Raw genomic sequence first — 12,884 nt, forward strand, 5'->3', positions numbered from 1 at the left:
CTGCTTGGCCTGCTGTGTTCATCCAGCCCTGCACCTTGCTGTGTCTCCAAGTTGTTCAATACATAGAAATCAGTTGGTTTGCCGTAATGTCTGCTTCATAGCTTGTAATATGTTTCACTGTTTAATGAACACACAGTGCTAATCCATCCCTAAAAAGCAACTGATTATTAGGCCATCATCAACATGGCAGGAACAAATAGTGATGAACTAACATTAAAAAAAAGGCCATCATAATGGAACAGTCAACCTGCAAGTTAATTCACTATTACACACATGCTCAACAGTCATAAATTGTGCTAAAATGCGTGAGACAACCCTCAATGTTTTGGTTTATTACAGCATCATGTTTTGAAAGACTGGGAAGCAGACAATTCCCTAACAAGAGGTCAGTTTGATTCATTAGAAAGACAAGTGATCAGAATGTGCGTCAGGTCAACAAGTAAGTGAAGGTCAAAGACATCTTCTCACAATGCCCTCAAAATTCCCTAGTTGAAATTCAGACAGAATTTGAAAGGTCTAATCTGTGTGGAGAACTATACTTTCAAGATTTGGGTGTATCTGATACAGTAAAGTAAACCATTACGATTTGCTTAGCAACTGGGGCCAAAAATCTACACAGACTGATCACGTCAGGATTAGCAGCCAAACAGCTAAAAGATGCTCGAAAAAAATATGAACTTTGCTAGATGACCATTTCAGAGTCAGATTAAATTTCCATATTTATTGCCTACAATGCATTTTATTTAGACGTAAACCTTTGCATTCATTGACCATTTCATCTGCAGATACAGAGAAAAGGTCTCGTGTGATTTTTCAGTTGGAGAATTAGCAAATAGTATTGTTGATTTGGTGATCACATAAATCCCCATGGAACATGCCCTGAAAGATTTTTTAGATAAACCTAAAACTCATTATATTGAAGAGGTATGGAAGTATGGATGCAAGTACAAAGTAATCTTCACAGGTTGACAAAACTGACAGGTCATACGTACTTGTCCTAGGTAACTCTACAGTTAAAACAAATTACTAGAACATACAAACATAGCAAGACACGTGGAGGGCATGCACCAAGGAAATGCCCAGTTTTCAATCAAACTTGCAAGGCATGTGGCTAAGGTGGCCACTGGCAGAAACAATGCACTACATCAAAGGCTGATGCAGCTACAGAGAGCCATACACTAATCAAATACATGACGTGCAAAGGGCATTGCACAGTTATAATCAAGAATTTCTGGTATTTTAACAAAAATGTATAAATCAGGTGATCAGCAAACCAGAAAGCAACGATGTATATGATGAGATAAAGAGTGATTAACACATCTCTTACATGGTCAGTCTCACAGACGACATCAATTTTATCACGCATCCAAAATGTTTACAAAAATTCAATTATCTATCTTCAGGCAACTGGCGACTATTCATTATTGGCTAAGATTAACACAGGGTAAGTGCTAAGATATTATCCCTGTGAATTTTAAAAATCAAAAATCTTCCTACATGAAGAAAGTGATGAATGCATAACTTATAGCGAACAACTATTCAGCACTTCATCTGCAGGATCACAATGCTGGAGTGCAAGTACCAACAATCCATCAGCACTTCACAGATGTTTGACATCGTAGACATGTTGTATCAATAAATGCAATTATACTAGCATGTGACCTCACGCTTGTCGCAATCAATGGAATCAAACTTCAGAGATGCAATAGACTATTCAAGAAACACTTGCAGAGCTAAATAAGAAAGAACAGCAGACCACTTCACCTTCTTCTGAATTGCTAGAACTAAAATCTTAGCTGTCTGCTGTGGAGGGAAAAAATGTAATTTCAAAGGAAAAGGCTGAGCTAATAGCTGAGAATAAATCCAAACTTGAAAGTACTATCCCTGACATCAAATCCTTAGGCAATATTTCTGCTTAGGTCACAAAGATAAATTTAGAACTGAAAAAGAAAGGAAGCAGGATGGACAAGCTCTGCATCATCAGTTCAAATGAAAAGACTGTTGGTTTACACAAGTTCTGATGCAATCATTGCCTAAAAGGCATCAGGCTCAGCAGGAATAGCTACAATAACACTGGCTTGTTCTCAAAGCGATGCAGGAAAAAAATGACAGATCTGCAAGATCAGACGGCGATGCACACAACCAGGAGTTATAAATCACACGAGACGGTCCTTTGAGAAATATGGGCAAGCCATGGCACCCTACTGAAGTAACTCAAGCAGAACATAGAGGAAGCCAAGCAACCACTGAAACAGCAAGTAAAGAGACCCAGGCTTCAAAGTAAACCAAAATTTAAAAATATTGAAAAGGCTGGACAATTATTATACGAGGTTGTGGAAGAAAAAATATACCAGACAGACAGAAAGCTACAATAACTTGGATAGCATTAGAAGAATTGAGGATGCAAAACCAGAAGCTTCAAAATGAGCTAGAAATATAAAGAAACAAATCTACAAAAGCCAAGGTTTGAAAGTGGCAAAAGTTTGAGGAACTGGATCAGTTGGTGGATAATCCAGAATAAACTTGGTTGTTGCATGGCAGGATAAACATATTCTGGAACAGCGAATGCCGTCAATGAAATAAAAAAGTTACAGCCCAAACACAAATGACAGACAATATCAGTGATGACTGGCAATCAAAGGGACCTCCAATCAACACCACCATCACAAGTTCTGAATGTGTCAGCAACTATATGTTATAGAGACCAACAAGCTTACTTGTTATTTCATCAGAAAGGGTCTAGGCCCAAAACGTCAGCCTTTCTGCTCCTATGATGCTGCTTGGCCTGCTGTGTTCATCCAGCCCTGCACCTTGTTGTCTTGGTTTGCTTTAATGTCTGCTTCAGAATCTCTATTATGCTTTGCGGTTTTAGAAACAATAAAAAACTAACCTGCAGAGATAATCAATCTTTGTTAACCAATTGATTATCAGACTATCATTAACATTTGGGCAGCACGGTGGCTCAGCGGTTAGCACTGCTACCTCACAGTGCCAGGGACTTGGGTTCAATTCCACCCTCGGGCGACTCTGTGTGGAGTTTGCACATTCGCCCCGTGTCTGCGTGGGTTTCCTCCGGTTTCCTCCCACAGTCCAAAGATGTGCACGTTAGGTGGATTGGTCATGCTAAATTGCCCATAGTGTTCAGGGGTCTGTAGATTAGGTGGGTTATAGGGGGACGGGTCTGGGTGGGATGCTCCAAGGGTCGGTGTGGACTTGTTGGGCCGAAGGGCCTGTTTCCACACTGTAGGGATACTATGATTCTTGATTCTTAACACAACAGCTACAATGAGAAAGTTTAACTTCGTTGCAGTTAAAAATTACAGCATTGCATACATTATATATATACACTTCTGTGCATGCATCTGTTTGCATGTTATTTAAAATAAAAACAAATTGTAGGAAAAATAGAAAAAAATGTCTGAATTTACAACGGGAGGGTATCCCAAAATGCTTTATTCACTGAGTAAGGTTACAGAGTAAGGAAAGCTAAATTCATAGGGTTTGAAAGTAAGGATAATATTTTTTAAAAATTCATACATTAGAATTCAGGGAACTAATGTAGGGTATCAAGTATGGGTGATGGCCAAGTGGGACATGGTGTTGGGCACCATATGGACAACATATGTTGTGAATGATCTGAAATTCATAGAAGGAGGAAGATGGGAGGCTGGCCGATAGAGGATTATGTCAATCAGGTTAGGGTGGGGAAGTAAAGATAAGAGTTTCATTTCCTTAAGAAAAAGGCTTTGTTAGAAGAAGACAAGCAGAGTTGCAACTGAAAAAGAGTGATGACAAGTTGGCAGGTAGAACTGAATGCTAATAGCATATGTGGAACGGATGAGGTGGTAGAAGGCATGACTGGAATCATGAATGAAACTTACGACAGGGGCAGAGGAGCCTCAAGGTAAGTAAGCTTGGATGGGTGCCAAAAGGCAATTGGCAAGAAGCAGCTATTTTAATTTTTAAAAAAAGCACAGAAGAAGAACACATCAATTACTGAGTCAAGGCTTTTCAGCTGACTGTAATTTCAATCACTGATTTTGAGAAAATGTTCCAAGGACTCTTGTGGTACTGTGGTAGTGTCCTTACCTCTGGATCAGGAGTCATGGGTTCAAGTTCCACCTGTTCTAGAGGTCTGTAATAACATCTTTGAACAGGTTGGTTAGGAAAGTATCATGAGAAAATGTTCTGCATTTTAGTGCAAAAAACATTATAGCAGTTCTTTTTGGATTGTTGGTCAGACCATAACCTAACTGATGTACTCAAAATGTCATTATGATACTGAATTAGTAAAAACAATATTTCAAGTTAATCAACACGGCATTTCATAATTTTAAAAATTTCCTCCTCATGGCTTTTATTTTCAAGATAGGAGATTTGTACGCTGTTTACACACAAGGCTCTTTGCTGTGCCATCATATGCAGCATATAGGATGAGTTGGATAATCTATAAGGTTACAGCCAATAGATCCTTCACAATTGAAAATCTTGAGTCAAAGATGTGAAGTCAAGACATAGTATGAAAAAATAACTTGATAAAAATTTTCTTTCAACACACTGGAAACTACGTGGAATCAATAAGAGAAAGCTTTGTCCACTCTTACCTGTTAATAGCTCAAACGTTCTAAAGCTCCTTGCCCCAGAGATCACCTGTCACACCCTTCTGGATGGTGCAAATTGTATGATCTTAATCCCCAAGACCATTCTACACATTTGAAATTCTATTGTGCAATGGCATCTAGCACTTTGTTAACAGAAAGCAAAGAGGTAAATAGTTTGCTGTTTTTCCATCTCTTGACCTGACCCCATTCTCTTCCCCACTCCCCAAGGCAGATGAAGGTGAAAGCAAAACTTCATACATAAAAAGGTGCAATAAAAATACTCTATCTCAACACCAACCTCGAGAATTGAGATATCCCCAAGTAACTTGCTTTGGCTGGATTTGATGTGAAAATGCAGTCCTGGATAGGGATTTTCCACAGTTGCTAAAAATTCAAAATCTAACCTTTATAAATCACTCGCTCAGCTCCAATATTTTGTTCAACTCTGCACAACACACATTAGACAGGACACGAGGGCCTTAGGAAAAAATGCAGGGAACATCTGAAAGAATGTTTCCAGAGATGATTGACTTCAATTCCATGGACCACTGGTTCTCTTTGAGAAAGGAAGGTTGTAGGACATTTGTGGAAGTGTTCGAAATTATGAGGGGTCTGGAGAGATAGATAGTGAAAAACCTCCTACTGGGGTAAGGATCGAGAACAAATTGACATCAATTTAAGGTGATTGGCAAACACAGAGAACAACACTAGTAAAAGCTTTTTCATGCAGTGAGCGATTAGGATCATAAATTCGCTACTGGAGAGTCGATTGTGACTTTGAAAAGGAATTGGATAATTATCTAAAGCAAAACAAAAAGCAGGGCTACAGTAAAGGGACGGGACATTAGACTATCCTCTTGCTCTTGCAGGGAGCAAAATTGTTTTTTTAAATCGCCAAGTTACTTAGTCAAAGAGGAAAAAAAACTTGTCAACTATCACCTGCATTAGGAATACAAGAATAATTTATCAAGAACCACGTAGACAATGAACCACAATACCTGAAAGCCTCAATGAGACGTTCTACTTTCTGTGCTTCTCCTTGGACCCGAATGTGTGCCTGGAACTTTCTGAGAGCTTCATCCAATTCCATGCCTGAAAAATCCATCTCATCAACAACACAACTGAAATAAAACAAATACCAGTGATTAATTGGCATGATTTAAGGTATTCTGGTATTCAGAGTGTAGGAAAATACCTCTTCTAAACAAATATTTTTGGAACTCTTTTGCTAATCTCCTTGGAGCAAAATTACTTTAAAAATTTGTGACATCTTGTGCCACCATTTTGAACAATTGCTATGACTGCTTATCATCAAATGGCAATTGGGGCCTAAGGTCAAACAATTCTGTGGCTACATAAACATTGGAATTTTGCCCCACCACACCTTTCTTCACTAAATAGTTCATATAGAATGACAAAGCTGCATGGATTCCACTGAATAGTAGAGATTTCCTAAATCCTTCTACGTCTTTCTTAGCCTTCAAGTCCCTCCTTAAAGGTCAACTCACTGACCAAGGTTCTTCCTATTTTCCAACAACATCTACTTTTATTGCATGGTTGTGGAGCAGAGAATATTACAATCGTCAGGCCTTAAGCTAGCAAACTATATTTTCACATTTGATTGATTTTTTACAAAGAACTTGGAAGAACATGTGTGTTCAACCTCCTTGATACTTGGAGTAAATGACACACCTACTAAGTTTTGAAAAAGTCTTTGGATGTAGCATATCCAATATCATGAAAACCTTTGATCAAATTCCAAAATAAAGCCTATTACATATATTTAAGATAATGAAACCCAATGTAAAACTGCAAAATAATTGCATAGAAATAGTTTGGGCTTGTTGGAAAAGTGATATAGGATTACGAGAATTTATGCTCCTTCTGAGAATTTATTGGAAGGGAGAAGACACAAGACATATAGCAACTTCAAGCTAGAAAAAAAATTAGCATTAGAAGTCTACTTTACATTTTCATCTTTTCAGCATCCTTTTATAAATGCTAAAGTTACAAGTCATCTAAATGCAAACAACACTTCCAACAATGGGTTTACATAACTAACATATCTTACATATCATAAAAAGACTGAAAAGACGACTAGATGACTTCAGATAGCAGATGAATAATTTCCCACAATCCTAGTGGTGCTCTGTGTTGTTTTGATTTTTTTTGGTGTACTTATGTTTATTCCCGTATTGTATCATTGAGCAATGTGGCAGGATCAATGAAATTAGGTAAGCATAGTTCCTCAGTTGTGAAATTAGAGACATGCAGATCAGCCATCTGTCAATGCTGGCCCTGATTTATATCAACCAGTAATGATCAGAAACTCAATGCATTTTGGACACATTTGCAGATTATGCCTAACGTAGGCAGGATTGATGAAGTAGACTGAAATGATCATAGACAAAACAAGATAAAAGCAATTTTTAACGACTGAAATGTTGAATTTTGACTCTTATCTCGTCTTCAGTGAATAAATGCAGAGCAGAACCTCATGCACATTGACAATCAAATTTCAGGTGCATAGTGTACAAAAAAGTTTGAAAAATGACATGTAACCCTAACAGTATAGTAAATACTAATTTGGATGCGGAGCTATAACCATGAACTTCTCCTTATTCAGATTATAAACATGACAGTGTACAAGCACCGGTATTATTTCAGGTACTTTAACTTGCATAGAAAAGGGAGTTTGGTCACATTTCACATCTTAAGAACATTTTCATTATTTCAGCATCCTTTTATAACTCAAGTTTTAATTTGCTGTTTCTACAGGCCTATTTTTCTGATAAGAAACCAGAAACTATTTTCCTTGTAGTTGTCCAGAAATTGCCAGCGTATACGCACGACAGATGTTGCATTGTTTGCATAGAACTTTATTTTAATTGCAAACTCATTAATATAAGCAACTCACTCAAGTAACTGTTCAACACAACCGAATGCTTTGTGCTGCAAAGACCCACTGGAGTTTAAAGGGGGTGTTGAAACAAGATGACAAACGTATCTATTGTTCATCATTTATTTGGCTTATGGTCCTGTGACTGGTCAATGGCTTAGAGCACGAATGTTAGTTTCTTCAGATGACCACATTATGATTTCATTGTGAAAAATGCATGTCTTCTCTCATTCCATGTTGTACATAAATAACTGGAAAGTGTATCTCAAATTTGTTGGAATTCTCTACTTCTTCTGGGCCTGTTTAGATACGTGTGCACGCCAGGAGAGTGATGAATAGATTAATCCTAATACTCAAGTTTGTCTTATCATTATCTATCCATTAGGTCAGGAGAAATAACTAGCCGTTGTACATTTAAAAAAAAAAATTGTACTTGAGGAAGGGATTAAAATTAGAGGTTCTGAAACAAGGTCAGCCATATTGTTATACCTCAACTTCCATTTTTGATAGATCAGCTTAATAGTTCATAGCCAAATATAAATTTATGTTTAATTCCTGGACAACTGTACATGATCAGATATATAGAGAGATATGCTTTTGTTCAAATGGAGTAATAACTCAATAGTCAGAATGTTCTATGGCAGTGACTATGAAAGAATAACCTGTTCAAGACTTAAGGGTGAAACATACACGTCTACAACATTTGGAACAACATTTTAAAGAAAGAGCTCTTAGACAGCAATAAGTAGAATCAAAGTTAGAGGACAATTAACATTAGTATTCTTTCTTGAAAAGGAAGGCAACACATGGGTAGAAAGCAAGAAGCAGCATTCAAAATGCATTTAAGTTGCATTTGCAGCTGTCAGGGAGTAGAAGACTGATTAAGCATTTCAAAGAACATATGGATCAGAGACATTAAAGCATCAAGAAATTGCAGTGTTTGCTAAAGCAAATCATTTTGATTGTTCCTCGCAAATCAAAACTGTAACAAAATTTCAGATCCTGTCAATTTAGCTCAGGAGACTAATACATGGGATATATTTAACCCAGTAGAGATCTCATTATTTTTTGGACTAAAACTTGCAAAAGACATTTTAAAAATTCACTCAAGGGATATGGGTGTCAGTGTCTAGGCCGGTATTTTGTCGCCCATCCCTCGTGCCTACAGGGCATTAAAGAGTCAACCTCATTGCTGTAGGTCTGCAGTTAAATGTAGGCCAGATCAGGCAAGGTTGGTAGATTCCCTCCAAAAAAAACATTAGTAAACCAGATGGGTTCTTATGACAATTGACAATGTTTTCATGGTCATCATTAAACTCTTAATTCCAGATTTGCTATTGATTTCAAATTTCACCATCGGCCATGGCAGAATTCAAATCCAGGTCCCCTGGATCTCTGAATTAATAGTCTAGTGATAATACCACAAGTCTATTGCATCCACCAAGGAAGCTGTGTAAAAGTGTTTGCAGCTTTAAAAACAGGTTAATAGAATACATTAAGAGTTATACATACAATGTTTTCTTATTCATGCAACGAGGGAGAATTCCAGACAAATGAACACGAGTGATGGGATCAGGAGAGCTTAGCAAAGTAGCAACCTCCTGACTGGATGTTAGGCAGGTTACTACAGCCTTGTGTGTGGACAACACAGCAAGAACATCTAGCCTGCAAAGAGAAGGCATCCATGTCTCTTTATCTCCCTTGTCTAAGTGTAGTAGTAAAAGGAAATCACCAGCAGCTAGCTATTCTGCTTCACTTTTTCCTCTACAAGTCACACTCTGTAAATCCTCTTTGAAACATCATGGAGATAAAGCACCTTCAAAGGCACTAAAAAGGTGAATCCTCAACCAGTGAAGAAAAGACCGAGAATTGGTTTACACAAACTCATATTGTTACGACATGAAGGCAGAGTGCCAAATCAAATCTGCCTGATCTAATTAAGGTCTATGATTTAAATCCAATCTTCCTTGATTCTAATCTCCACTCACACATAACTATTTCGTTGGCCTGTCTGCCTAGCTAAGGGATAAATTAAAGAAAAAAATGAGAGAAGTAACTGGCTAGTTTGTTAAGCAGTTTCTATCAGTTGGAATATCACAGGCACATGGGATTGTATTTTGCTTGGTTTCTGAAGACACCAGTCAATACAAATTGCTTCTAGCAAGCTCCGAAGAATATTCAATTAATTCTTATAACTGATATTCTATTCTCGGAACTTTGATTGAGGTGACAATGGGAGGATAACAAGTCGGCAATCAACCTCCGTAAGATAGCTTTAGTAGTCACAATCCTTCTGACAAAATATGTAGTTCAAAACCAGTTCAAAACTTGGTTTCTCTTTCTGTGCTTTTTTCAATGTTCCCTTGGTTAGATAGCTTGGCACTTGCCTCCCTATGATGGCCCCTGTTAACATTTAAACATCTGTCATATGTTTATAGATGTTTTGGTTCTGGAGATACATTATGCTCTGTGTTCTTTGAACAAAAATCAACCTGCAATTAACTCCCAGGCATTATGTATCAATAAATCAGTTTGTTCTCTTTTCTTAAGAAAACAAGCTGCTGTTCATAGCTCAAAGGTTACCTTCAGTTTTCAGCTCACAGGTCCAAACCAAAATGATAAAAATAGAGAAAAATAGCGAAAGGTTCCGAAAATATCAGCAGAGTTGAAACGAACCAAAACAAAAAAACAACTCAATGTCCATGATCCGACTGGTGTCGGATCTGTGTTTCAATTTCCTTGATTCTGTCCTCATCCTTAGTAGCTGCGTTATAGCTTATCTCAAAGTCTGTTTGTATCCTTATGGACACATTTTTTAAAAAGGGCATTGTTTAAGTTATAGAGTTATAAGTTAGCAATTCATGTTTCTTCTTTGACATTTGTTAAAACAATTTATTAGCTGTAAATTGTTACATACTTGTTCATGGCAAAATGGAAGGATTTGTCAAAAGTTCTATGTGGTGGTATTTATGCACATATATATAACTGGCTTACCAGTGTTCAGCTTTGTTTCTACAAGAGACCTTGTTTCAGACTTGGGCCAAACTTGGTCAAGGAACTTGAATTCTGAAGGTGAGCAGAGAATGAATCACTTGAATTCTGCTCAGTTAAAGATAATGAGACTAAAGGAGTTTGAGTAAAACTGTTGGCACTTGGTATAGGTACTGGTGGGGTCGGGGACTAAGAGAAGGAGGTGGTTACTTTCCAGTGACTGGAAATTTTTACATGAAGGAAAATAGTATATTCATTGGAGGCCTATAACATCAGCTTCAGGATGTCACTGCACGAATTCCTCAGGGCACAATCCCATGCTCAATCATTGCTACTTTATCAATTACATTCCTTTCAACATAAATGGCAACATTCATCAGCCAAGCCTGAATGTTGCCCCACACTGCAGCATGTCAGCTTCATTATCTGAGCAAACGTTTTATTATTTGAATGGATCTGAAAACTAGTGAATAGACACACTTACCTACCAACAACAAAACACTGGCCATCATCTATAGGATACAGTGCAGAAGGTTACCTAGGCTTTTAAAGCAGCACTTCTTAAATCTTCAAAGTCCACAACTTAAAAGCTAAGAGCAGCAGAAGCACATGAATATTATTAGCTTGATGTTTCTTTGCAAGTCACACTCCATCAGTTTTGACATTCAAAACTGCTATTTCTTCCTCACCATTGGGTCAAAATTCTAGAATCCTGCCTAACAACATTGTAGGAGTACATTCATCACCAAAATGCAGTGATTTGGGAAGGTCTGTGAAAATCTTAAAAATCAACAGTGATTTGGGAACATAAGACCAGTCGAGGTGATCAATGTATAGTACGAAGGGAAGACTACATTGTTTGAGGTAGCATATTTTACTTGAGATGTGAAACAAAGGGCTGTCTGTTCACTTAGGTGCATGCAATATTCCCAATGCACTGCTCTCTTAATGTTCTTTAATCACCAAAACTACACTACTTTGGTCCTGAGGTTTACCTTCTATATAGTAAAACATTGAAAACTGGGTAATTCTTTGTGATGAAACACTTACTCAAGTACATCTCGGTTGAACTGCTTCTGCCGATTGCCTAAAAACTCGCCAATCATCTGCCTGCTGAGACCTTTCCGCTGGAGGAGGAAGTGAGCAATACCAACAGGAGTATCAGGAACAAAGCCACGCTCAATCAGATACTGCACACCTTTCTCAGGCTTTCTGTGCAAAGAAATGAAAGTGAGTTAGATATTTGCAGTTATGATGTGTCCTGAAATCTATAATCTTGAAACAAAATATTTATTTTCATACAATATGATTGCATATCCAGAATTTTATGGACAAAAAATAGAATGTTGAAACACCATTATCGTCAAGTATCCTTCTAAACTACACATCCTGACTTCGACATGCACCACCAACCTTTGGTAAAAACCCTGGAATTCTCTAAATATCAACATTGTAAAAGCTCTGTAAAAAGACACGCAGCAGTTAAAGAAAAAGACCTAACAATTCTGTCTCAGTACAAAGGATGGGCAACAAATGCCAGTATTATGTTAATTGATAACAGAAACACCACTCTGGAAACACAGAGTCATAGAGTTATACAGCATGAAGAAAGACTCCTCAGTCCAACTCATCTGTGTCGACCAGACATCCCAATCTGATCTAGTCCCATTTGCCAGCATTTAGCCCATATCCCTCTAAACCCTTCCTATTCATATACGCATCCAGATGGCTTCTAAATGTTGTAATTGTACCCGCCTCTACCACTTTCTCTGGCAGCTCATTTCATACACACACCACCATCTGGGTGAAAAAGTTACCCCTTAGGTCTTTTTCAAGATGGTTAGTACTGCGGTCTCACAGCACCAAGGACGTGGGTTTGATTCATGTCTTGATGCCTGTATGGACATTCCCATGTCTGCAAGGGTTTCCTCCAGGTGTTCTGGTTTCCTCTCATACTCCAAAGATGTGCAAGTTAGGTGGATTGGCCATGGTAAAATGCAGGGTTATGGAGATAGGGTGGGGGGTTGGTTCAGGCGGGATGATCTTCGGCGGGTCGGTACAGACTCAATGGGCAGAATGGCTTCTTTCCGCACTTTTGTGATTCTATGATTCTATGGCTTTCCCACCACCAAATGATTATCTTTTTTGTTTTGTTTTAAACAATTAACTGCCACCGGTAATCACCCATGCAGCCAATTGGAAATTCACATGCAAAGCCCATTTTTGGGCAATGCAAACCATCAAAATTGAGCGGGGTGGGTTAGGGAGAGCAGGAAGGGACTGCATCAAAATGGAGTCAGAAATAAAACAATTATCCTCTGCAGTGCACACCACTAAAGGCATCGAGAGTAGTCATAGACACCATGTTCTACCTCTCCAGTTACACCCAGGCA

General features: G+C 38.1%; 1 protein-coding gene across 8 annotated transcripts in view; it reads right to left on the reverse strand.

The window, feature by feature from the left end:
• The window catches only part of LOC109928116 (IQ motif and SEC7 domain-containing protein 1-like), a 440,048-nt gene that overhangs the window by 31,104 nt on the left and 396,060 nt on the right, over nt 1-12,884 (reverse strand). For all 8 annotated transcript variants that reach the window (XM_048606299.1, XM_020528121.2, XM_048606292.1 and 5 more), the window contains 2 exons: nt 11,542-11,703; nt 5,600-5,722 (listed from right to left, as the gene is read on the reverse strand). In XM_048606299.1, coding sequence (XP_048462256.1) covers nt 5,600-5,722; nt 11,542-11,703 — 285 coding nt within the window. The remainder of the gene's footprint in view (nt 1-5,599; nt 5,723-11,541; nt 11,704-12,884) is intronic.

This window comes from Rhincodon typus, chromosome 16 (assembly GCF_021869965.1).
Source record: "Rhincodon typus isolate 14 chromosome 16, sRhiTyp1.1, whole genome shotgun sequence".
Taxonomy (NCBI): domain Eukaryota; kingdom Metazoa; phylum Chordata; class Chondrichthyes; order Orectolobiformes; family Rhincodontidae; genus Rhincodon; species Rhincodon typus.